Source organism: Rhinopithecus bieti, unplaced genomic scaffold (assembly GCF_001698545.2).
Source record: "Rhinopithecus bieti isolate Rb0 unplaced genomic scaffold, ASM169854v2 scaffold_49509, whole genome shotgun sequence".
NCBI lineage: Eukaryota > Metazoa > Chordata > Mammalia > Primates > Cercopithecidae > Rhinopithecus > Rhinopithecus bieti.
The window spans coordinates 408,003-435,548 of NW_016819747.1; the positions used below are offsets into that span (position 1 = coordinate 408,003).

The 27,546-nt window shown below is 48.6% G+C and overlaps 1 protein-coding gene across 2 annotated transcripts in view; it reads right to left on the bottom strand.

The window, feature by feature from the left end:
• Window positions 1-27,540, bottom strand: part of LOC108519912 (FYVE, RhoGEF and PH domain-containing protein 5) — a 127,275-nt gene extending 99,735 nt beyond the window's left edge. For both annotated transcript variants that reach the window (XM_017859202.1, XM_017859203.1), the window contains exons 1-2: window positions 27,410-27,540; window positions 16,429-19,063 (exon numbers count right to left, since the gene is read on the bottom strand). In XM_017859202.1, coding sequence (XP_017714691.1) covers window positions 16,429-19,063; window positions 27,410-27,422 — 2,648 coding nt within the window. In that variant the 5' untranslated portion in view covers window positions 27,423-27,540. The remainder of the gene's footprint in view (window positions 1-16,428; window positions 19,064-27,409) is intronic.
• Between the last annotated feature and the right edge of the window lie 6 nt (window positions 27,541-27,546).

Here is a 27,546-nt window from a genome sequence, read left to right on the forward strand (position 1 = left end):
AAGCTCCGCCTCCCGGGTTTACGCCATTCTCCTGCCTCAGCCTCCCGAGTAGCTGGGACTACAGGCGCCCGCCACCTCACCCGGCTAGTTTTTTTTTGTATTTTTTAGTAGAGACGGGGTTTCACCATGTTAGCCAGGATGGTCTCGATCTTCTGACCTCGTGATCCGCCCGTCTCGGCCTCCCAAAGCGCTGGGATTACAGGCTTGAGCCACCGCGCCCGGCCAGCTCCATTTTATAGTCAAGGAACTCAGAGGCATGCTAGAAAACGGCTCACCCATGGCCTTGCAAGGAAAGTAACTGCCCGAATTCTCCCTGCTCTTCTTCAAGTCTTTGCTTAAATTTTGCTTGTAATTGGTGTCTTCCCTTTTCCAAAGGGTGCTCGCTGGGAGAATCAATGGAGCTAACATGTATAAAAAAAGCTTTGTCGGAGGCTGAGGCAGGAGAATGGCGGAAACCCGGGAGGCGGAGCTCGCAGTGAGCTGAGATCCGGGCCCAGCCCACCCACCCGGGGCGCAGAGCAAGACTCCCGCCCAAAAAAAAAAAAAAAAAAAAAAAGCTTTGTCAGCTGTAAAGTGCAGTGCACAAGTATGTGGCTGCTACATTAAGGTTTCATGACCTCCCGAGCTTTCTGGGTTTCGTACTGCAGCTTTCTTTTTTTCCCCTTTTCTCTTTTTTTGTTTTAGACAGAGTCTCACTCTGTCATCTAGGCTGGAGTGCAGTGGCGTGATCTTGGCTCACTGCAACTTCCGCCTCCCAGGTTCAAGCAATTTTTGTGCCTCAGCCTTCGAAGCAGCTGGAACTACAGGCACGCACCACCACGCGAGGCTAATTATTTTGTATTTTTAGCACAGATGGGGTTTCACCATGTTGGCCAGGCTGGTCTCGAACTCCTGACCTCAGGTGATCTGTCCGCCTCAGCCACCCAAAGTACCGGGATTATACGTGTGAGCCACCTCACCCTACCTGTAGTCCAGCTTTCTGACCCACAGAAGGACAGCCTCCCTGCTCACCCAGCCTCTCTGTGCACACCCACCGTGAGAGTGGCTCACCATCTCCTAAGGCGGGGCAACACTTGCCGGGAGAAAGCACCCCTCGGTCCTTGAATGTGCCTTGTGGGACCTAATCTGTGCTCTGGGATCTCGGACTGTCTGTTTGCCTCCTCTGCCATGTGATGTCTCAGAGCCTCAGTTTTCCTGCCTGTAAAATGGGGCTGATGATCCTGGTCTTGCACGGCAGTTGGGAGGATTAATGATATCACATATAAAGCAGTGGCAGATCACGGGGTCTGCTGAAGGTTGCTTCTTTCACCATTTACACTGTTAACTTCATTTCCACTCTTGTAAAATAGAAGGCAAGGGACAAAATACAACCCAGGAATTTATGATCCAAAAGCGATTTACCCCTTAAACTGCTTTTACATGCCCTGCCTGTGGCTTCTCTCCCTCAACAGAACAAAAAATGAACAGGAGCCATTTTCCACCTCCTCTACTGTGTGTGGCACAGGGTTCTGCAAACGTCTGATTAAATTATTGGTTAAAAAAAAGACTTATAAATAGGTATACCCGACAGATAGCTCTTATTAAAAGCCCAGAGTATGTGAGATGACATAGGGTGTTCAAACTGCATTCCTCAGAAACCCTAGGCTCCTGTAAGTGAGGACTCACAAATGTCTAGTTTGAATCTCATGGATACAGACAGTGCTACGGTGTTAGTAATAACGGCTCCAGAGCAGTGAACACACTTGCAAACTACGAGGCTTTTGCTAAATTCTTCACAAGCATTAACTCATTCAATCCTCACAGTAACTCCTTGAGGTAGCTATCTAGTGTCATTTCCCCTCTTCTAACAGATGAAGAAACAGGCACAGAGAGGTTAGGTAATTTGCCCAAGGACACACAGCTAGTAAGTGGCAGAGCTGGGATTTGAACTCACCCGTCTGACTCTAGAGAATGCATTCTCCCATAATATGCTACTTCACAAAATCATCGCCCCTCAGCAGGCTCTTCGAGCAGCACTGCAATCCATAACTCCCAATTTTCAAGACTTCTATTCACCATGACTATCTCATTAATTGACATCCTATTTATTGTTAAAACTTGAACTTATGAAAGAGAATTATAATAACAGACCCTTGTTTTCTATGTTGGGGTTCCAAGTAAGATTTCATTTGAAAAGGAGCCCATTGCGACAGAAACTGAGAAGACCACCAAGATTAAGTATGGGAGGGAACCCCAAGGATGACCGCATAACCACCCTTCCCACCCCTTCAACCTGGCCAGGCCCTTAACTCGGGCAGGACTTCACACCCAGGCAGACTTCACACACCAGCACCCAGGGGCTGCTGCCTTCTGAGGCTGCCTTGCCGGCAGGTGTGTCTTCCAGCATTTCAGAGGATCTGGATGAAGTGGGCATCCTTCATGAAAACCCTGCTGCACTGTGCCAGGAGAGGCCTTTTGGAACTGGCCTCAGAGCTGGTACTGGATCTTCCTCTGGTCACCTCGGGCCTCTCCGGCCTTTGGGTCTGGAAACCTTTCAGGGACCATGGAGGCGGTATCTATAGTGGACCACCTGCTTTCTCAGGATGCTATCTGCCAGCCAAAATGACCCCAAGAGCTCAAACTTCCTGGCCTGTGCAAGCCTCGTGAAAGATTCTGGTGTCCTTTCCATTTGTGCTTAATTACTGAGTATGATGGGGAGGCTCACTACCTTACAAGACAACCCTGCTGGACACATCTCTCAGTGCAAGAAAGTCTCACTGTAAGAGAGGACAGCAGAACCTAAGGTTCCTGAGCAGATTCTGTAAGATAGAATTGTTTAATGTGTGTGTGTGTGTGTGTGTGTGTGTGTGTGTGTGTGTGTGTCTTCTTTTCTTAATTAAAATCTTACAAGAAAGCCTCAAATGTCAAGTTCTTGGCTGATNTGACCTCAGGTGATCTGTCCGCCTCAGCCACCCAAAGTACCGGGATTATACGTGTGAGCCACCTCACCCTACCTGTAGTCCAGCTTTCTGACCCACAGAAGGACAGCCTCCCTGCTCACCCAGCCTCTCTGTGCACACCCACCGTGAGAGTGGCTCACCATCTCCTAAGGCGGGGGCAACACTTGCCGGGAGAAAGCACCCCTCGGTCCTTGAATGTGCCTTGTGGGACCTAATCTGTGCTCTGGGATCTCGGACTGTCTGTTTGCCTCCTCTGCCATGTGATGTCTCAGAGCCTCAGTTTTCCTGCCTGTAAAATGGGGCTGATGATCCTGGTCTTGCACGGCAGTTGGGAGGATTAATGATATCACATATAAAGCAGTGGCAGATCACGGGGTCTGCTGAAGGTTGCTTCTTTCACCATTTACACTGTTAACTTCATTTCCACTCTTGTAAAATAGAAGGCAAGGGACAAAATACAACCCAGGAATTTATGATCCAAAAGCGATTTACCCCTTAAACTGCTTTTTACATGCCCTGCCTGTGGCTTCTCTCCCTCAACAGAACAAAAAATGAACAGGAGCCATTTTCCACCTCCTCTACTGTGTGTGGCACAGGGTTCTGCAAACGTCTGATTAAATTATTGGTTAAAAAAAAGACTTATAAATAGGTATACCCGACAGATAGCTCTTATTAAAAGCCCAGAGTATGTGAGATGACATAGGGTGTTCAAACTGCATTCCTCAGAAACCCTAGGCTCCTGTAAGTGAGGACTCACAAATGTCTAGTTTGAATCTCATGGATACAGACAGTGCTACGGTGTTAGTAATAACGGCTCCAGAGCAGTGAACACACTTGCAAACTACGAGGCTTTTGCTAAATTCTTCACAAGCATTAACTCATTCAATCCTCACAGTAACTCCTTGAGGTAGCTATCTAGTGTCATTTCCCCTCTTCTAACAGATGAAGAAACAGGCACAGAGAGGTTAGGTAATTTGCCCAAGGACACACAGCTAGTAAGTGGCAGAGCTGGGATTTGAACTCACCCGTCTGACTCTAGAGAATGCATTCTCCCATAATATGCTACTTCACAAAATCATCGCCCCTCAGCAGGCTCTTCGAGCAGCACTGCAATCCATAACTCCCAATTTTCAAGACTTCTATTCACCATGACTATCTCATTAATTGACATCCTATTTATTGTTAAAAACTTGAACTTATGAAAGAGAATTATAATAACAGACCCTTGTTTTCTATGTTGGGGTTCCAAGTAAGATTTCATTTGAAAAAGGAGCCCATTGCGACAGAAACTGAGAAGACCACCAAGATTAAGTATGGGAGGGAACCCCAAGGATGACCGCATAACCACCCTTCCCACCCCTTCAACCTGGCCAGGCCCTTAACTCGGGCAGGACTTCACACCCAGGCAGACTTCACACACCAGCACCCAGGGGCTGCTGCCTTCTGAGGCTGCCTTGCCGGCAGGTGTGTCTTCCAGCATTTCAGAGGATCTGGATGAAGTGGGCATCCTTCATGAAAACCCTGCTGCACTGTGCCAGGAGAGGCCTTTTGGAACTGGCCTCAGAGCTGGTACTGGATCTTCCTCTGGTCACCTCGGGCCTCTCCGGCCTTTGGGTCTGGAAACCTTTCAGGGACCATGGAGGCGGTATCTATAGTGGACCACCTGCTTTCTCAGGATGCTATCTGCCAGCCAAAAATGACCCCAAGAGCTCAAACTTCCTGGCCTGTGCAAGCCTCGTGAAAGATTCTGGTGTCCTTTCCATTTGTGCTTAATTACTGAGTATGATGGGGAGGCTCACTACCTTACAAGACAACCCTGCTGGACACATCTCTCAGTGCAAGAAAGTCTCACTGTAAGAGAGGACAGCAGAACCTAAGGTTCCTGAGCAGATTCTGTAAGATAGAATTGTTTAATGTGTGTGTGTGTGTGTGTGTGTGTGTGTGTGTGTGTGTGTGTCTTCTTTTCTTAATTAAAATCTTACAAGAAAGCCTCAAATGTCAAGTTCTTGGCTGATGCCTTGACCTGGAGATTTTGGGCCCTATCCAGGGCTCTAACCCAACCCTGTGCATGCAGAGAATGGGTTTGTTTACATAGAGACCAGTCACATCATCCCGAAAAACAACCTCAACTCGGAGACACTCACCGTGCCAGAAAACAATCAAAGATCAGGCCTCTCCAACACAGGGAAGCACCACAATTCTTAGATGCAAGCTCAGAATTCCCCCACACACGGCTCAGTGGCCGCCTTCATCTCTGGAAGGCTGGACAGTCTTGGGGCATTCTCAGGGAACCAGATGAAACACATTAACAATTCGTCGCTCAGAAATTATTATGAGTGTATTGTCCTGCTGACCCTGAGTATTATAAGCACGGATGATAAATTCTCCAAGGGCCATTCCTGAGCCTAGCCAGGCAATCTAAGGAAGTGTAAACCTTCTGCATGAGATTGTCCCTTTGTTACTGCAATAGTGTGTGCCGTTCCTTCTCTCTAGTTTTTCATCATTCCCTGGCCATGTGGACTCAGGCAAACGGACAGTCTCTGTAGGTTGTCCAATTCCGAGCACCTGCATTAAGAACATTTCCATCCTGAAGATTTATACTCCACTGTGTATCCTTATTTGACAGCTGGAGAGTCAGGAAGCTCTCAAAGGGATGAACTAGAAAGAGGCAAGAACCATTCCTATAGACATCCTCCCTCTGGTCCTTGCTCCATCATTCTTACTGGCTTAAAAGTCATGTTGCCACTCTGAACCTGTTTTCTCTTCTATTAAAAAAATAAAACTGGATAACTATGCCCAAAGGGACGTTCAGCAAATTGCATGCAATGAGGCACATAAAGAAGGAACCACACAGCACAGCTGAGAGCCTGGGTGCTGGAAACTGCCTGGGTTAAAATTCTTGCTCTGTTGCAGACCAGCTATGTGACCTTAAGTCCTTACCTTAACCTCTTTGTACCCTAGTTTCCTGATCTGCTGAGTACAGACAAAAAAAACAGCATCTATGTCTCAGGGTGATTTTTCAGACGAACTGAGTTAACACATACAAAGGGTCTATGACAGCACCTGGTACACGGGGAGCTCTATGAAGCCTCTTATGTAGCAGTGTCTGTTTGCCTCAGCCCCCAGCACAAAGTACAAGATTGACAATATTCTTTTTGAAAACCTGACTCAGCCCTGGTGTCTGCATTATCTCTCAGACTCCTCATGGTGCTCAGTGATGAAGAGACCGTCGCCACCACTTGTACAGGTGAGAAAACCGGGGCTCAGATCAGAGGGCAGGGTCAGGGTGGAGGTGGACTTGAGGTCATTCTCTCTTTTTGCTGTGCCATGCTGCCTCTCTGGTTCTGCCATCTGCACCCACCAAATGCCATTGACCACCCTGAGAACCCTGACGCTGGGAAGTTCCAGACTAGTCAGAGCTCTGGTTTATTCTGCACTGAGCCACCGTGCTACAGCCACAGCTGGAAGGCCACCACACTACACAGGCGAAGAAGCAGCTAAGCCTGTTGTCATGCCTTGACCCCTTGATGTTTAGGCACCTTTCTGTGGCGGCTTCGTCACCCCACACAGCTGACAATAATTGTACTAGAGTACTAGCTGATCTTGGTATCTCCCACCCCCACTTGCTCTAAAACTTTCCATAGCTCCCTACTGTTTACAGATCAAATAAGTTCACCTGGAGGTACAAATCCAAATTAAATGCACTCCTTTTCAAGAGGCTTCCCAGCCTTATTCCCTCCTACCATCCCTCTGGTGTGGCTGGGCCAGTCTCCTCTTGGCTCCCTGGACTAGCATGTTCTTCTGGGAAGAGCACTTGGATGGGAGACCTCAGTGCCACTGGTTCCAAACCACTCCAGAGCAGTCATAGGTGGGAGAACAGCCTGAGACCCAGCTGCTTAAAAATCACACAGCTCAATGAAGACCTGCGTCTCTACACCCTGAGAACCACTTGGAAGGGCAAATACTCTTAGCTACAGTTTTGAACTAATTGCTGATCTTACCCTAAACATACAAGTCCAGAGAAATGATCTCAAGTGCTTAGATAATTCAAGTATCCTTGGATCGTGACACTTCTCTCCAATGGCGTTATCTTTCAAGTAAAATCCACATCTTTCACAAGGCCCCTGCCTACCCGACTTCCCATCGCCTTCTGCACCCCACTCACAATGGCTTCCTTACCTCTCTACCAACCCCACAAAGGCCTCCAGCCTCAGCACGAAGGGCCTTTGCCCCCGCTGTTCCCTCTGCCTTGAATGGCCTTCCCCTTGGGATGTCTGGTCATCCTTCACATTTCAGTCAAGTTCACCTCCTCAGAGAAGCCTTCCCTAATCACCCTGTCTGAAGTGCGTCTTCCACCAGTCACTTTGTATCACATTGATTTTTTTATTCTTCTTTTCCATAAACTATAATTATCATGTTCACTTATTAGTCTGTTTACTGTCTGCCTCTCCCCAGCACAAGGAGTCTGTTCACTGCTGCATGTGGAGCTCAGAGAGCAGCACCCAGCTCAGAATAGGTACCTGATACACACCTGTACTCATGGAATGCGTGGACTACCAACACAGCTTTCCTCTTTGGCTGTATCCTATGCCTGACAGCCTCATCCCCATTTGAAAAGCTGGGGAAAGTGAGGCCCAAATACCTCAAGGAAATCCAGACTCAAGCTGGAACAAAGACTTCACTCCTCTTCTGGGGCTCAGCTGGTCAAGGAGACCTGCTGCTGACATTTCACCGAAGAACTCCAACGGTAAGACTCTCTTCTATTAGCGAGAATTATATTCACACCTCCTACAGGGAGAAACCCTGATTTTATGAAGGTAAAACCACATTGTGATTAACACTTAATCAGGATCTTATCTACATTACAGCTCTGCAAGGTAAAAAAAATAGTTGGGGGTCTTAATATCATGCTAGTCATGTTACAATGAGTGTGTTCCTGACACGATTTTCTTATTAGGGTCCTTCCATGTAAATTTTATTGCATTTAATTAAAAATTATTGCTAAAAGAAACAGCTGCAGATGGTCTTATTTTAAGTCAGAAAATTAAAAACTGAGTGTTCTCATCAGTCAATTGCAACAAGAAGCACAGCCACATGCATTAGGATGTGATGGTTTTGAGATTATAATAATTTTCATGACATTTCTAGGTCCTTTCAGTGAAACTTAATGAAAGCTCTGCATGAGTTCATTTGTCAAAAACATAATAATAAGAAGGCTCCTGGCTTACAGGCAGATATAAAGATACCAATGAATACCACAGCTAGGATATGCCAAAAATCCAGCCACGCAGCTCTCAGCACCAATGGAACCAGTCAGCAGGAGGCTTAGCTGCAACTCTGTCACATTCCCACCGAGGATTGATAGCTGAGGCTGTAAATCACCTCGGTTTTACAATGATGTGTTATTTGTTGCTGCAGCGCTGTCTACGGTAGTAAAAAATATATAAAAGTCAGGTTTCACTCTCTTAGAGAATCACCTCACAAAATATTTATGCATTCTAAGGATTCTGGGGGTGCACTGACAGGTGGGGAGGAGGAAGGAGGGGATGTTTATGCTAGATTTTGTGCTAGATTCCAGAACTGCAATTGCAGTCACTATTCTAGGTCTGGATGGCCCATACAATGACCTCCCCACAACTTTATGGCTTGGCTTGTCTCCTTTACTCTTAAAGACTGAATTCCTATTATTTCTTGCTGTGTCCTTTACTGGACACCAACTCAAATCTTTTATTTGGACCAGACTGTAAGAGACAAAAGAATGAAAAGAGAAATGCAAAGGCAGATGCAATCTAGCTCTGGAGTTCATCAGCGTTGGAGAACTATGGTTGCTGTGGACATCCTGGTGGCAGAACGCCGTTCCTCCCCTGGCCGCAGCCACAGCCCCAGGTTGGTCATTCTCTCTTGAGGGGACCACTACAACTATCTCTTCACAAATCTCCCAGCTTCCCATCCCTCCATCCCCTCCATTCTCCACCCTGCCAGCAAAGTATCCATGCAATGCATCATCCACACAACGGCGCTCCCCTGCTGAAAATCGCTATGGACTCCCCCCTGCCCAGGGGATGGCGTACACACTTGTCACACTGATACACAAGGCATTCTCAGCTGGGCCTGCCCTGCCTTCCCAACTCCATGCACCTGAGCTCCAGCTCAACACTTCAAGGTCCTTTCGACCCTCCAGACTCAAACGCAGGCTTTTTCTCTTCCTGGACTATCTCCATCATGAACTCCTGCTCCCCATCAAGACCCACCTCAGCTGGGCGCGGTGGCTCACACCTGTAATCCCAACATTTTGGGAGGCCGAGGCAGGTGGATCACCTGAGGTCAGGAGCTCAAGACCAGTCTGGCCAACATGGTGAAATTCCATCCCTACTAAAGATACAAAAATTATCCAGGCAAGGTGGTGGGAGCCTGTAATCCCCCACTTGAACCTGGGAGGCAGAGGATGCAATGAGCCAAGATCGTGCCATTGCACTCCAGCCTAGGCAACAGAGTGAGGCTCCATCTCAAATTAAAAAAAAAAAAAAAGACCCACCTCAAATATCCTACAGATACTGAAGGCTCCCCTACTGCCCACTCTATAGCCAACTGGACATACCACTAACCAAGCTTTATCACTTTATCACCCTAGGCTCTAACTGCCTTTCTATCCATCTTTCTCCTCAGCTAGCCTAAAAACTCCGGAGGGCAGAGATCTGAGTACCTCTACTACCTAGAACAGTGCAGACAATCAGCAGATACTCAGGGAATGCTAGCGGACTGAGTGAGGGAGCTGGCTGGGCTCACTCACAATGTTCTACTGTTACACTCAGAAACGAGAGAGAGAGATGGTGTTTGTGTTTAGTACTTAAGCCTTTCAACCCTATCTCCTCCACAGAATCATCTTCCCTGTCTGCAGATGATGTGACCTATTTTCCAGAATAAAGGTATCGAGGTACCTTATGAATGAAGGAAGACATTTTCATTGGAGTCCTATTTCTTGTACGTTCTCTCCTCTTTCTCCTGCCTCCATGTCAAAAGCCTACTTTCCCTGCAGTGTCTACTAAAGTGTCACTTTGCCCATGAAGCCATCCTGCCTGCCTCCGGGCTCCTACTCTTAGGGTCCTGAGCCTTTTCTACCTTGCATTTCAGTGACTGGGGTCTCAGTCCTCTTCCTACCCCAAGACTCTCAGTCCACTGAGGCCAGCAGTGGTACCTGGTCCCCCTCTCTCTCCTTCCACACATCACTCCATGCAATCCTTGCCCAAAATGAGTCATTTCACAAATAGCCATCACCAGTGAGCCAACACATTCACCTCCTGGGTCTTCCTGCTCCCTCTCCTCATATGCATGCTGCACAACGTGGCCCAAACACAAACTCCTGGGCATGGAATTCAAGCTACATTTCAACCATAAGCTGTAACAACCCTGGGCTGGCGGAGCAGAATCCTGAACTGCTCTGTCTGCAATGCACAAGCACACATGAGCTGCTGCCCTGGGTGGGTGGGATCTTCTGAGGTTCTCCTAATAAGCATTTCATCCCAAACAGATGGCATGCTCCAAACCGAGAACTCCTGGTTGCTCCTCAGGCACAGCTGGCCACACAAGGGCAGGGGTCCCCACAGTGGCCTGCAGAAGGGAAAGACATCTGAGTACCTCATTAGCAAGTCCCAGGAAAGCTCGCCTATTGATGAGTTGCCAATAGAGTGACAAACCCACCAGCCAGCAGAAAAGAAAGGTGTCCTTTCACTTTTCCTTGAGTCTCTTGGACCAATAAGCAATGTTAACACTTTGGGGGTGGCTGTGCCACCCTGTCTCTTGCAAGCAGGACACTCAACAGGTTTGGATTAAGAATACCAGAAAATGTGGCAATTTTCGACCACAGGAAACAGGTAGTAGTGGAAACAGCATTGGATTGAAAGTCAGACAGACTTGGGTTCTCACCTTGGTTTGGCCACTTACCATCCATGTGACAGAAGATAGTTCATGTCATGTCACCAAGCCTGTTTTCTCATCTGGAAAATGGGAATTGGAAATTCCTACCTAACTAACTGTAAGTTGTAAGTGCAATAACAACTGCAGTCATAATAATAGAGACAGGCAGTTTTATTATGATTATGGAATCATAAAACCCCTAGCCTCGCTGTCTTTGGTGTATGAGGCAGCTAATGACTCCAAATCAATACTGCACAGATGTTGCCGGCAGCCCTGAACCCATCTCATGAGAAGTCAGAGGTACAGTTCCTGCCACATCCCATGGCAAAAGCTTGCAAATTCATGGTCCTGGTTTTACCGATGTGATGTAAAGCCCTAAACGTTAAGTCAAACACATGCAGAAGAGTTGTTGGGTGTGTATGAGACAGAGATAGAGACAGACAGACAGAGAGAAATACACAGCAAGAGGAACCAGATTCTCCTGCCAGATTCCATACCTCAGGAATCAAACTCAAATCCTGCATCCACCACTGCGTGACCTCGGTCATGTCACTTAACAACAGCTAATGCTTCCTGATCATTTTACCGTGTGCTGTATTAACTCCTGTAGTCTTCATGACATTCCAAGGCAGGTACAATGATCATCTCCGTTTACAGATAAGGACACTGAGGTACAGAGAGGTCAGAAACTTGTTCTAGGTCACAAAGACAGTAAGTGTAGACCAATACCCAGGCACCTTGGCTCCAAAGCCTATGTGCTTAGCCGCGGTGCTTTCACAGGCTCTCCTCGGGCCACAGTGTCCTCATCTGTAAACAGAAAAAGCTACCATAAATGTGTCAAGAACAATATGCACTAATAGACCAGGGCAGTGGGGAGAGGGGCAAAGGGGAAGAGGGGAAGAAGAGGAGAGGGAGAGAGGGAGAGAAGGATGGAGCGGAAGAGAGGGGGAGAGAGAGAGAGAGAGAGAGGAGAAAAAGTCAGTGCAGCAACATGTGCATGGTATAATCTGGGTGATGGGCACATGGGCGTTCACACTAAAACTCTTAACTTCTCAACAAGTGTGAACATTTTCATAACAAAATGTTGGGGAAAAGTGGCCTCAGGGATCTGTGCTGGTATAATGCTGACTGCTATCATGTAACACACAAACATATGATCATGAAGATTTAAATGAGACATTTAGGACAAGTGAGTTTGTGTCGTGTTTTGCGTAAAACAGGTATGTAATGACTGTATACAAAGCACCCGGCACTGTGTTGCTAAAAGCGGGTATTTAATAAATGATATTTCTTTCCCCTTGTGAAGCTCAAAATCACCAACTTATCAGTATACATTTATTAAGCTTCTAGTGTATAACCAACATATCAGGGTGCTATTAGATATTCAGAAGTGAAGACTGGGTTCCCCTAGCCAAGACTACTGGTCAGTGACTTAGGACATAAGACAGCCTATCTGGAAACTAAGGATATTGGACTAGACCTCTGCTGAAAACTTTTTTTTTTTTTAAGTGAGAGTCAATTCAGGGAAAAAAGAATGCTTCAGGGACACATTTCATTTAATTTTTCTTTTCAATCAGGTCTGCTTTGTCACCCAGGCTGGAGTGCAGTGGCGTGATGACAGCTCAATGTAGCCTGAAATTCCTGGCTCAAGTGATCCTCCCGCCTCAGCCTCCTGAGCAGTTGGGACTACAGGTGCGTACCACCGTGCCCGGCTATTTATATATGTGTGTGTGTGCATATATATATGCACACACACAAACGCATATATGTAGAGATGGGAGTCTCACTATGTTGTCTAGGCTGGTCTCAAACTTCTGGCTTCAAATGATCCTCCTGCCTTGGCCTCCCAAAGTATTGGGAGTGCATAAGCCACTGCACTCAGCCCAGGTTTACATTTTAAACTAAAGAATGATAAAACCTTCTTTTGTATACCATTGAAAAAATGGACACAGGTAATAAATTTGTTTTATAAAAGACTGGTAACAATATTACTATAGCTACTAACATGCTACTATCTATGCAAATCTCAAAGAAAGTAACTACACAGAAGAAACTTTACAATCATCCATTAGACCCTGAGCTGCTGCTCACTCAGTTTCAGGGTCACTAAGGGCTCTCTGAATTCTACTATATGCTGTTTCTTGAAGGGAGATACTTTTAGTAGAAAAAGGGCTTGGATTTAAATAACAGTGAATCACACCACGAGAGAGTTACTCCGTTCTTGGTCCTTTTGGATTCTTCTGGTTTTGCCAGGTAGAAAGTCTCCATGTGGCATAAACATGTCTTTAACACCTCTCCCTGTTTAACAAAGAGACCAGCCTTCCAGTTCCCAGCCTTGGCAAGGAATCACCTCAAGCTAGTCTTTACCCATGTTGTTTTACTGTTCTATCTTATTTTTACAATTGCCTTCTATTTATGGCAACTGATACTGTTGCTCCATTTCCCAAAAGTGACAAAAGTTCCCGTTACATTTTCTAAATAAAAAAGATGTGCTGATTTAAAGAAAATAGTAAGTCAAAGTATAGGTAGTATAATGGAAATGGTAAATGCAGTCCAGGAAAGGTGAAAGGTTGAGAAACACACAACTGCTCCAATCTCACCATTTTACAGATGGGCAAATTGTGGCTCAGCCTCTTCCAAGGTCCCATAACAAGTGCGGGGACCTTACGCTTTGAATCCATGTCTGGTGCACTGACCTGCCTTCAGTCAGAGCTATGGGTATTTATTTTGGCTTCTGCCTCTAATCCTCACACTAAAGCAAGGTATGGGGCAGGACAAGTTAGCAGAAGGAGGAAGGAACTGCCTCCCCACCCTCTCATCCCGTCCAACTCCAAGTACCCCTGGGCACAGGTCTCAGATCAGCAGCAGCCCCTCCACTCTGTACTCAAAGCCCCCATTCAGGCAAACAAGCAGGGTCCCCCAGCCCCTCGGCAGTCACTCATGCCTCTCGGCAATATGCGTCTCAAACCTCCCTTGCCCAGACCTGCTCCAGCCCAAAGTGGGGATTTTTCTCCCCCTTTGCTTTCATCTGTTTCATGCAGGAAAGCGGAAGAAAGCTTTGCTCACTGATTGATGTACAACAGGATGTGGTTCCTGCATGGGAGATTTATCCCAGTCAGTCTGGCCTTTGGCGAAACAGCATCAGAGTAGTGCAAACGTGCTTTTGAAATTCAGAATCTAACAGTTCAAGACATTCAACCAAGGCCCTAGGCTGTAGCATCAAATGTGAGCGAATGCAAAGAAAGCACCTAGCACAGTGCTTGGCACACAGTAAACAGTCACGATCCAGGAGCTTTAGCGTTGTCTTAGATATTTTATTCCCTATTGTCCTAACTGTCTGGATGAAAAGGCCTTTTTGTTTTGTTTATTGCACAAAGTACAGATCAAGGCAACAGGTCTTTCACATATAGCCAAGCAGCCTGTGCACTGCACACCCCAGGTGGCACCATACCTAGACCAAAAGGTGAAGAAGTTACCCTTGGGATTGTACAATGCACAGCCTGCACAACCTGACCTGGTATCCCCTCACATAATTCACTACAGATTCCTGATCCAGAAGTCAAGAAGTCTGGGTTTGGACACTGATTTCTCCACTAACTTACTGAGAGACCTTACGCAAGTGACTTTTCCTCTCTGTGTCACAGTTTCCTCTTCAGGAACAGGATTTGTGTCTGAAGTTTCCTTCAGCTATAAAATTCTGTGATTCTACAGAGGCAGATTTCAATTTTTGAAGGGCTGTCATACAAAAGATGAAATCAGCTCCCTCACCTGACTTGAGAGAGAAGAACCATGAGCTGGGGAGGGATATTAGAGGGGAACAGTATATGCCTCAGTCAGAAAGAAACTCTTCTTCATGATCAGAGGACCCAGCACCCAATGAGGCAGCACTGGGAGTGATGGGTTCCCTGTGGCTGGAGGATTTCAAGCACCTGTTAGAGGTGAGCAGACTCTTCCAGCACAGAGTTTATTGTTGCAAAGCTTGGTTCTGCTTTCCTCAGTGCTAGGAGGCACTCAGCTGGGGCCGGGTCTTGTCCACTCACGCCGATTGTTATTAATGCAATGAACTGTTGGCTTTGCCTCTCTACCCCTCTTGCAGCTCGCACGAGTCCACATTCTCCAAATTAAACTCAGTCCCTCGGGCTGTGCTGGTGTTTACCTTTGCTCTGACAAACAAATCTTTTCATCCTAGGAAGAACTAATAAATAAATCGCCTTACCCAGACTTGGGATAGGGAGAAGATGGAGCCGGGATGGGGAACCATGCAAAATACTCAAGAGAATGATCCATACAAACACTTCTAGCAGCTCTACTCCAACAACAGCTAGTGCTAATTGCAATCATCCTTATCTAGGCAAGACTGCGGGTCCCCTAGGAATTCCTAGCAGCAACAGCTGTGTAGGACTGGTTTAAGTTTCTGCACATGAGGGAAAAGAATCACAGGGTTTCTTTTAAAATCACAACCATTTGTTTTTTCGTTAATTCAGATCAGGTGACCCCAAACAGTGCAGCTAGTTTAGGACAAACTGCATCCCATTTAAATTGTGTCCACAATTCCATGAGGAATGGCAAGATTTGGCAATTATCCACTCGGGATGATCAACGAGGGGCAGTCAGTCTTGGGAAGGTGGGGTCAGAACACCCCCACTGTTGTTCAATAACTTCGGTGTCTCACTCTCACTTCCAAAGTGAATCAATTTAAAAAAAAAAAACAAGCTTCGATGTAGCTCTTCAAGACTTCCATTCAGAAATGCAGCTCAGGGCACCATCAACTCTTTAAACCATTTAAATAGTCTTTTCTAGTTCCCTGTTGCATACAGTGTATATTTATTCAACAAAAAGGTATCAATCCGAATTTAGGGTATTTTCCTGATGTGAAAGATATTTAGTTTGGCAAGATTCCAGAACCTTCTCTCTTGGTGACTGTCTCAGAGAGGGGTACCAAAGCCATCTACCTAGGAGATAATGAGAACTATCTCCCAAATAATGTAAACAAAAATGCTCTTACATGTACCATATTTGGCATTTTATACACTGCTTTCACACAGAATATCTACTCTGATTTTCTTTTGTTTTGAGACAGAGTCTCGCTCTGTCACCAGGCTGGAGTGCAGTGGCATGATCTCGGCTCACTGCAACCTCCGCCTCCCAGGTTCAAGCGATTATTCTGCCTCAGCCTCCCAAGCAGCTGGGACTACAGGCGCACGTCACCATGCCCAGCTAATTTTTGTATTTTTAGTAGAGACGGGGTTTTACCATGTTGACCAGGATGGTCTCAATCTATTGACCTTATGATCCGCCCGCCTCGGCCTCACAAAGTGCTGGGATTACAGGCGTGAACCATGGCACCCGGCCTTACTCTGATTTTCTTAAACCCCCTACCGTGAGGTAGCATGAGTCCCATTTCATGGATGAAGTAACTGAGGCTCAGAGATATAAAGCCACTCACCCCAAGTCAACACAGCTAGTAAGGAACAGAGCCTGAGGCTGGAAAGCAAGTCCATCTGTCCCCCACACCCATGCTGCCTCTTGGATAGTTACAGCTGCCGAACAAGAAAGGAAAAAGAACGTCAGGTACCTTTCCACGTCCTGGTCTGCGCTCTGCTGTTTGCTCTCAAAGGCGTTGAAGCTGCTCATGTCCACGTAGCCATCATTTTCGTTTGCTGTGGACAGGGCTCTGCTCTGATCTTCAAACAGCTTCGTGAACGCGCCAGCCCTGGCAGGTCTCCGGGGTGGAATCTGGATATTCTCATAGTCCGAGTTCATGGCTGGAATGTTCTCATAGTCTGAAGTGTCAGCGCTGGGGAAGGAGATGGACCGTGGCTTGGTCAGTGGCAAGGGCAGGAAGGGCGGCCGGGAGCGGTCTTCAAAGGACTCCACTCTGGACACGGTCCTGCTGAAGGGGACACCTTTCCTCTTGCCATCTCTATAAAAGATGAGGGAGGAGGGGGATTCAGAAGCCCGGAGCTTCCCAGTCCGAGACTTAAGCTGAGGGGAGTTACTGAGGCTTCTCCGGTCAACTTCCAGAATCCTGGAAGGCCCGTGGTAGCTGGATTCTGAAGAGGACCTAGAGGAAGACACGTTCACATCCACGTGCAATTTGTTCTCGGTCTTCTTCTTAAACGTCAGCGCCAGGAACCGCTTAAAGGATGACTTCTTCTTCTTGCACTTGTCTGGGGAGTCGCTCTCGATCAGGAGCGAGGGAGAGCTCTTTGTGATGGGCTTCTTGGTGATGCAGGCCAGGTCAAAAGGAGGTGGGATGTCAACCATGGAAGAAGGCGTGGAGGTGCCGCTGGACGGAAGGTGGTTTCTCTGGGAGAAACTCCCAGAGGAGCCAATCACACACGACAGAGAGAGATTGTCCTCTTTCCTCTTTATCCTATGGTCATCCAACCCTGACCCCTCAGGCTCCTGGTACACGGAGACCGGAATCTCTCGGCCTTCCACAGAGAACGACCGAGGGTATAAAGTAAAGGCCCTGGGCTTTGCTGGCAAGGCCCTGCTGGCTTCCAGGGGCTTCCCCTCCATTGACAAAAGCGTCTTTCCCACTTCCTCTGCGGCACCTCCAATGCCAGGGACTGACAAGCCTGCCTCAGGTCCGGTTTCTTCAGGGACGGTTTCTGGGACATAGCCAGCCACCTTCCCAGAGTGGGGCCGGGTCCTCGTGCTAGTGTTCTTCCTGTCCGCAGAGACCAGGCCACCCTCTGACTCACAGTTCATTTCTTCTTTCGAGCCATAACCACCCAGGGTGTCCAATGCAGCCTGCCCTCCTTCTCCAGGGGCCGCCTGACCCGGCAGGCCCACTCCCATCACATAGGGGTTGGCCAATGCATCATCCAAGGTCTCCTCCTCCAGTACGACCACCACATCAGGGGCTGTGGGACCCTCTGCCGCTCTACCCTGCACAGAGCCACATGAAGGCCCCACCACAGGGTTCTCCTCCGCACACAGCTCCGACTTTGGTGCCGGCTCTGATTCTAAACCTTTCGCTGATTCAGAAAGAGGAGAACAGCTCTCGCTGCAAAAAGAGGTGCTCTCAGTTGGGAAGAACTCATAGGGGCTTCCTGTGAGGGAAGTCACAAAGTCCTCTGTGCAGTCATTCTCAAAAGGGACGATCTGGCAACTCTCCTCGGTGGGCTCATCCTGTGCGCAGTCCTCCTGGGTGGCGGCTGCCACTTCTTGGTTGGTTTCCTCCTCGTGGTCAGGTGGTTCACCGAGGTCGACCTGTTCCCCACCTGTGACACCTGTGGCCTCTTCACATCCCTCCTCAAGAACCTCAGGGCTGTCTGTGGCCGTCTCTGCCTCCTGGACCCCCGTGGCCGGCTCCTCCTTCTCAGAGGGCTCCTCGCTGGCTTCCTCAGCATTCTGTCCCATGTCCTCCGTGGGCCTGTCAGAACCCAAATCCTCATCTGCCCCTGCTGGGTCTGTGCTGGCACAGCCTTCCTCATTATCCTCCTCTGCCTCCCCGGGGGTGTCGGTGGGCTCGTGCTCCTCTCCATGGATGTCAGGCAGGAGGAGGTCGCTCTGGAAGACTGCCTCTCCAGCCCAAGAATCACCGTCCTCCAGGCTGCTCTCCTTGTGTGGCTGCACCAGCTTCTCTTCCTCCTCACTTCCGGACACCTGCTCCAGTGTCCCTGGTTCATCAGCGTGGCCCTCCCCTTCATCCTCAGGAGCGAGGTCTGTGCCTTCCTCACCCTCCCTGCTCAGCACTCCTGCCCCTGGAGCAGCAGGGGCCACCGAATCCTCACCAGCTCCCGTCCCCTCCAGGCCACATGCCTTGCCTCCCTCCTCACGCTCCTCTTCTTCTTCCCCAGAGGCCACCGGAGACACCAGGGCTTCATTTCCCGCACTGCCCCCATCCTTGGGTTCATCCTCCTTCAGTGGAGCCCTGGGGACTACGATGTAATCCTCATCAGTCTCTGACTCAGAGCACTTCCGGATGGACCGGGGCCCTTCATCAAGCCCCCTGTCTACACAGAGCAGCCGCCCATTGCTGCATTTGTTCAAGCTGTCATTCAGGTACACACTGGCTCTCCACTCGTTTGGGGCACTCAGCCTGGGCTTGGGGGCAATGGGGGGCTTTGGACCTCTGAACATGGAGTTTGGACTGTGAAGACTATCGGGCCTGGGTGAGGAAGGGAATTTGGGCGCGGTCACTGGCGTCAGTAGACTGGTAGTCTTTGGCTTGGGAGCAACAGGTGGTTTTGGCGAATCTAGAGGACAAAAATAGAGAAAAGGAGAAAAAGTACAATTAACTTTGTTTCCATTCAGAGTCTCCTACACACCACTTGCAGGGGATGTTGCAGATGGTTCCGTCCGCCCACATGAAGCCCACCTCCCATGCTTTGTGTTAGGCTTATGCCCCCGACCAGAATCTTTAAAACCCCTTGATTTTCCACTAAAGATTCATTCTGCAAACAAGGTGAACAGACCTTTCTTCTACACACAGCCCAACTAACGAAATCAACCAAATGAAATCCTGCGCTCCTCAAATGAAGTGTCCGGGTCAGTGCATTCATTCATCCAGCAGCTACTGATAAACACTTCCTATGAGCCAGAGACCACGAGAAAAGGCTGAACTTGCTGTCACCCTCCCTGCTGCCCTCATGGAGCTTACATTGCCCCCTTCTACAGCTACTCCATTGGGTACCCACTAGCTACACATATAGCACTGCAGAAGGCAAGGTCTCCTAGGGTCAAGAGAAGACAGACTCTGCTGAGAACTCACTGTTGAGTTAGAATAACTGGAGGGTAGAGCCAGGGACCCTTGGACTATTATGACTGAAGAGCTGCCATCTCATCCCTTCATGAATGACACTCCAAAGGTTTGAAACAGTGATGTGTGCTTCTGCTGGGGGTCACGTCTGGAATCTGCATGCTTCAGGACTGTGTCCAGCCAGGCCTACGCCCAAATTTCATGGGAGAAATTATATAGTATAGTACTTGCCAACATGGATATCTGCAAAAGGTCTCTTCCCTGTGGATGCTGAGGACCTACTGACCATGGCAGAATAAAAGATGTGGTACAGACTACAATGCAACAGGAATTAGAGAAGCACGGGCTGCTGTGGCCAGGGAAGACCTCTTGAAGAAGGTGACATTTTAGCTAAGATTTGCAGGATAGGAAGGATCTAGAGAAGGGGAACGGTCAAATGAGTGGTTGCCAACTTTTGAGCTCAGCATCTCTCTGCCACAAGACTGCCCATGCCTCCTCCCTGGCTTCCCTGTCACCTGCCTGGCCCCCTAAGCTCCCTTGCATACTGCGGGCATAGAATCCATCTCCATCCCAACATCTCTGCTTCAAAAGTACTGCCTGGATCCCCACCACCCATGGATTAGGACTCCCACGTTTCCCCTTCAGCATGGTCTAATCTCCCAGCTCCATTCCCACTAAGGCTTGGGTATGACACAAGTGGCCTCAAAATAACAGCCTGGCTCCTAACAGGAGGGAAGATGAAGCAGACTGCCAGGAGGAGGTCTCTGCCAGTAAACTCTTCTCTTCCCATGCATGTTAGGCCCACTTTTGTCCTTGAAGCACCTAACACCACTAATCTCTAATCCAGGGCTGTCCCTGGTATGTGAGCCACATATATCACTACATAGGTAATTTTAAATTATCTTATAGGCACGTTAAAAATAAATGGGCAAGGCTGGGTGTGGTAGCTCATACATGTAATCCCAGCACTTTCGGAAGCCAAGGCGGGCAGATCATTTGAGGTCAGGAGTTCGAGACCAGCCTGGTCAACATGGTGAAACCCCATCTCTACTAAAAACACAAAAATTAGCCAGATGTGGTGGCACACGCCTGTAGTCTCAGCTACTCAGGAGGCTGAGGCAGGGGAATCACTTGAACCTGAGATGCAGAGGTTGCAATGAGCCGAGATTGAGCCACTGCACTCCAGCCTGGGTGACAAGAGCAAAATTCCGTCTCAAAAAAAAAAAAAAAAAAGGTAAAAGTAATTTTAACAATATATTTTATTGGACTCAAAATATCCAAATATTATTTCAATATGTAATCAATATATAAAATGTATTAATGAGGTGTTTGGCATTATTTTATTACTAAGTGTTCCAAACCAAATATGCATTTCACATTTGCAGCACATCTCAATTCAGACTAGCTACACTTTACGTGCTCACTAGCCACATGTGGCTGGTGGCTACCGTACTGTGCAGCACAGCTCTAACTGGTTTAGACTTCTTCATGGGACTGTACCACTGGCACCTCAATTTCAGTATTTCTGAAGCCAAAGTTGGTATCAGTGCCAATGGATTTAAAGGTTAAAATAGCCACTGCATCAAACCCATAATCCACACCATTTCATCCACATCAATGGCCAGGCCAACCACCGACATCCATACAATGACCCAGAATCTTCTAGAAATAGTGACTATCAAACTCCTTGTTTCTGTACACAGTCAAGTGTGTCCTAGTTTAGAAAAATATCTATCCATATTAGTGAAAAACAAAAAATTGGAGCTTAAAATGATATACTTCAGCTACCTGTCAGGGTAGGGTAACAGAGGGAGCTTTTGGAGCCTGGCTGATCTGGGTCAAATCCTGACTCTGCTACTTACCAGCTATGAAATTCAGCCTCAGTTTCATCTGTAAAATGGGTGCCACACAGCACCTACCCTCAATGGGTTGTTTCAAAAATTAAAGGCTACATAATATATCAAAAAGGCTCAATAGCAGGCCTTCACATAGAAATACTCAATAAATAATAGCTGTTGTTCAGATAAAGTCCATCTTTGCCTACCCCAGATCTTCCCTTGGTTAAAGTCTTGCTCTACACCAATACACTACGTAATATGAGCTTCACACTGTCAACATTGGGTGGCAGGCATTGGCGCGAAATTATTCTTTGGGGATGGGACTCTCATTTCTCATCCTTAACAGGTGGGCATTTCACATGGGTGCCATGAGACGTGATAAAGGGACAGGTGGGCCATGAAAAATGACCATCACCTTAGCTACATCACCCCCCTCCCACCCAGTCCTTCATCCAATCAAGTTATTGATCTACAGGCACTGTCTCCTAGGCAAAGGTTATGGTGGGTGTCTGAGGCATGATCCTGCAAGAAAATGCCTTCCCCACAGGAGCCTCTGGGAATGGCAAACACTCAGCGCCTGTCCTGTGCTCCCAGCCCCGGGCACAGAGTGCTTCAGCCACACCCTCTCTGAGATCAGGGCAAGCCAAAACCAGAAAGGCTTCATCTGACCCTCAATGAAGGATGAGGAAACTGAGGCACAGAGAGAGTGAGTGACTGGTGTGGGGCTACCCGGCAATTCCAGATCAGGGCTGTGGTAGAACCTGCGTTTCCTGCTTCCTGGTGTTGTCACCTGACCCTCTGCTACCCCCTTTTTGACACAGAGTGTTTCCTTTACGATGGAGACTCAGGGGTCTCTGCCTCTAGTGAGGCAGAGAAGGATAAAATGCAGGGAAACTAAGTCCAGGGTGACCAGAAACAGCTGGGCAGTTAAAAAATGTATGTAAGCCGGGCGCAGTGGCTCACGCCTGTAATCCCAGCACTTTGGGAGGCCAAGGCGGGCAGATCACGAGGTCAGGAGATCGAGATCACCCTGGCTAACACGGTGAAACCCCGTCTCTACTAAAAATACAAAAAATTAGCCGGGCATGGTGGCGGGCACCTGTAGTCCCAGCTACTCGGGAGGCTGAGGCAGGAGAATGGCATGAACCCAGGAGGCGGAGCTTGCAGTGAGCCGAGATCGCGCCACTGCACTCCAGCCTGGGCGACAGAGCGAGACTCCGTCTCAAAAAAAAAAAAAAAAAAGAAGTATGTAAGGCTGGGTCCAGGGCTCAGAACTACAAACTGACCAGAAAGTGAACAACTAGCTTTAATTTGCTACCATTCAATTTCTCTTAGTCTAATTCCATTAAATACATATTGATCGAGTGCCAACTACGTGCCAGGCCCTCATCTAGATTCTTTGGATGCATCAATAAGTGTAACAAAGCCCCCAGACACAGGGACCTTGTATTAAGAGACGGTGGGAGATATGCAAGAGAAAGGGTAAGTACATTACATATCATATGCTAGATGATGATAAAGTCTATGGAAAATGATTAGGAGTATTTTCTTTTTTTGCAATTTTAGATAGAGTGACCAGCATAGGCTTCACTGAGAGGACATGTGAGCAGAGACACGCAAGTGGTGAGGAAAGCTAGGACTCACCTGGCATCCAAGAAACAGCGAAGAGGCCAGCATGGCCGGAGGGGAGCGAGCGATCACACAGGAGAAGCAGATGAGGCTAGAGGAATCATAGGAAGGAGCAGATTATGCAGGGCCTTGTAGACCATGGCAGGACTCGGGCTTTGACCCAGAGTGATGTGGGAAGCCATTGCAGGATTTTGGGCAGATGGACATGCACATTCTGCCTCCTATGTTGAAATAAACTGAAATGGTGAGGAAGGAAGCAGGGAGACCAGTGAGGAGACTCCTGCAATTATCCAAGCAAGAGATGATGGAGGCTTGGACCAGGCTGAGGTGAAAAGAGGTCAGATTCTGAACAGGAAGGGAGAGCTGAGGGGATCTGCTGACCATATGAATGTGGGGTGTAAAAGAAACAGAAACGTCAAGAACGACACTAAGGTTTTGAGTCTGAGCAACTATGAAGGTGAAGTTTCTGCCAACTGGACCAGGAAAGACTGTAGGTGCTGGGGAGGGAAACCCAGAACTTCAGTTTGCACGGGTCAAATTCCAGTCACAGTCCCCTATTATACACCCTGGTGGAGATGTCAAGCAGCTGGAGATGTCAAGCAGGCTCTGGCTTCTGAAGACAGGTCTGACTAGAGAGGTCACCATCATAGAGATGGAAGTTAAGGCAGGAGCCCAGTGAGATAACCAGAGGACAGAGAAGAGGGCAGGGCCAAGGAGGGAGCTCTGGGGGCCCCAGCCAGCAGAAATGAGGGTGCAAACAGATCAAGAATATGAGAGCACCCAGCTCTGCCCCCTCCTACTCACCCGCCTCACAAAAGGGAGCCAGATGGAGCTCCTGACCTCAGCATCATGTTATCTGGGTCTAAGCGCAATTCTGCCTACAGAAGACTCAGAAAAGCGAGAGCACTGAGTATAGGCTGAAGGACAGGAGGATATTCACAATTTAAAAACAGGCTCCACCTGGATACAGCATTCCAGGGAACTTTAAGGTATGCTGAGCTTTAGGGTATGGTAGGGCGAAACTATAGGCTAAATCAGAGCCGCAGTTTCCTCCTCTGGATTTGCTGTCCAGAACCCAGCATAGATGTAGCTGATGGACCTTCTGGGCTCTCCTGAGTTCCTCTGGAGAAGGCTATGGTGTGAACCTTCCCTCTTCTTGTATCACGGAGCCTGGGGGTCGGTCCCGCCTCACCCTGAGTTACTAATGCCCAGGGCCTCCTGGCAATTTGCTATGCCTGAGGATGACTCAAACTCCAAACACCCTTTGAGCCAAGATGCCGGGAGTCAACTAGGGGGTGGCGGAATCACACTGACAGGAGGAAGAGATTTTTAACAGCTTCTAGTGATAGAAATAATCCCCAGCCAGCCCCCTGGTACCAGTTTATATTTTCTCTCTCTATTTTAATTAAATATCTGTCACTCACATGTTTGTGCTTGCTTCTCCCTTGTCGGCTATGTAGAGGTTCAATTAGCAGGGGTATTGGGAGGAGCACTGGATGGGGAGCCAGGAGCCCTGATCTTCACAACTGCCTCTGCCTTAACTGGAGGTGTGATCTTGGGCAAGTCCCTTCCCCTTTCCAGGCCTCAGTTTCCCCATCTGTAGAGTGAGGGAACTGGACCAAACAGTCAGTCTGGTTTGCTCTGGCCGACCACAGCCTTCTAAACTCCTGGCTCTTCTTAAGACATCCTCTGACATCCCATCTTCAGTTACAAAGTCTGTTTCAGCTGTAGTTCACTATACTCCCCCTGGAAGTCTCATAACCATATGTTGCAAGAGTAATTATCTTCCAATTTCACCTTCCAATTACATCTTAATGTAACTTTCATTCCTGGGTGTCTGCTGGAATGTCCAAGCCAAGCCTGATGATTTCTAATTAGGCTGCTATTAGGCTGGTCCAGTGATCCAAGACAGGGCACTACCAGCAAGAGAGCACAGGACAGCATGGGAAGAGGTTCAGGAAGGCTGCGCTTCCATGCCGGCTCTGTTACACATCGGCTCTGTGATCTTGGGCACATCATTTTGCCTCTCTGAGCCTCAGTTTCCTTTTTGGTAAAATGATGAAATACTCCGTTTTTTCATAGGGCTGTTGAGAAGTTCAGGAAAATAACAGACATGATGCCTAATAAAGTCGACTGGCAAACATTTCCTACACCCCTACTACGTGTTAGGCACTGGATAAAAAAGCAGGCTCTCAGGCTGGACAGTCTGTGTTTCAATCTTGTCTCAGCCCTTCAATAAGCCAGTGACCATAAAATCTCTGCACCTCAATTTTACCATCTATAAAATGGGGATGGCAATGGTACCCACCTCATAAGGTGACTGTGAAAACTAAATAAACTGACAGAAGTAAAACACCTAAAAGCAATACCAAGTCATAGTAAGTACCCAATAAATATTAGCTGGTATTTACTGGTTGCTATGCGACAGATACTTTTTTTTCTAGGCACCTTACATGTTTTAGTCTATTTAATCTTAACAACCCCGTTTTTCAGATAAAGAAACTGAGGTGTAGAGAGGTTAAATAATCTGCTTAAGGTCACATAACTAAGCATATGATGGTTCTGAGATTCAGCCCTATGGAGTCTGTGAACCACCATGCCACATGATCAGGAAATTCAGACCATGGTGCATGGTCTGAATGTGAGGCTGGTATCATTACCATCACATTGAAAAAGGAACCAGGTTTACACTGAAGACAAATTACAGGAAGGCTGAACCCAAGAGTGACAACGACTAAGATTTCCTGGGACCAAACCTGCCTCTAAGTTTATTCCAACTCACTCCATCCCCCAGATTCTCAGAGAAGGGAGGGTCTGCCCAAGCCTCATGCAGGAAAACGTGGGAAAACTGGAGTCGCTCTCACCATTGTTACAACGCGAGTTTTATTAGGAGTGTAGGAAAAAGCTAGCCTGGCTCTGTTCAGGCCATGCCAGCACAGGCAGGAGGCAACCCCCTTTCCAAGCAGTGGCTGGCTGGGCTCTGGGGCTCTGTTGCCACCTCTTCCATTCCCGAAAAGTAGCATCCCTGATCCTGCTCCCCAATTCTGTGACCCACCCTCACTAACTGTCCAGGTGCCTATATGCCCAGCAATAACAGGGCCTGGACACGGGAGGTACTGCCACACTTCCAGACTGTCTGAACGCGCAGCCTGCACCTCACTGCTAAAACAATGACTTTTTTTCATTAAAAAGATTTTTAAAAGAAAAAATCCTACACACACACACACACACACACACACACACCAGCAGGATATGGTTCCAAGACAGTCAAAATGGTGGCTTCCTGTTTCTTTAGGGATGTGTGTTTTGGAGTATGGCTTTGGACAAGGGTGTTGGTTGGGGAGCGGGCTGCCTTCTACTAAATTCTGTGAGAAAAAGAAAATAGAGTGGAGATTGCTCCTTGGCAGTCAGATGAAGTTAGCGGGGACTGTTCCCTTGCAAACTCTCATCTTAAGGGAACTTTCTGCGCTCCCCGTAGATGGAGTTGGGAATCCCGAGGACTGGGTTTCAGGCACCACCCATCTCCGAGTCTCACGGTCTAAATCCGTTAAATGGCACTACTCTGGAAGGATCCCTGCGATTTCAAACACATTTTGATTTCACGGAATCTCTGAACTGCAGGGATGAGCTGAGGGAGTCAAATTCATAGAGCAGGAACACGACGGACTGGGGGGTGGGGAACCTGGAGAGGCTCAGCGCGGGGGCCAGGAGCGTCCCCTTGGAGTTGGGTCCCCAGGAAAGGCAAGATGGACGCCCCGGCCAGGGCGCTGCGAGGGAGGGGTGCGCTATAGGGGGATTAATTTAAGGCTTTACAGTCTCATCTGGAGAGTGAGCTCCAAGCCTCGGGGTCTATGGGGAGCGAAGGGAGCAGGAATCCTCGTTCCTGTGTGCCAAGTACTGAAGGACTGGGAACTGGTCCCGGAGTCGGGGAGAGCTCCGGATGGGTCCCGTGGGTCAGGTGTGGCCCCTGATAGATGAGCAAGGACCTGTCCCCGATGGTGGGGAATGGAGGGCAAAGGTTTTGGGGCCCGACCAAGTCGCTTTTGCGAAAGGGGCGTCTTTCTCTGTTGCGGAAGGGACCCTCACTCCGGGGACCGCCATGGGAGTGGGGTAGTGGCGCGCACGGCAAGGGCGCGGCCTCGCCAAGGCTGAGAAGGTCCCTGAGGCAGGGCGCTTCGGACGGGGGCCCCCGATTCTCAGCCTTCTCGGCGAGGGGACCCCGGAGCCGCGCACGCTTTGGCCGAGGCCAAGCGGCACGGGAAGGTCAGGGGATTTCGGGCAGCTTGCCCGGGGCGCCCCGGCAGCTCCAACTTGGAGCGCCCGGCCACGGTCCCTCGCGCTCGTGCCTCGGCGCCGGAGGTCGCCGGGCCTCCTACCTGCTCTGTTCATCTTCAGCGCGCGGGGCCAGGGCCGCCGTCCGCGCGTCAGTCCGTCCGCGGGTCCCAGTGCGACTCCGCACACCGCCTCCCTCCGCGGCCGCCCCGCGGGGCCCGCACCCCCTGGCGCCCGCGCG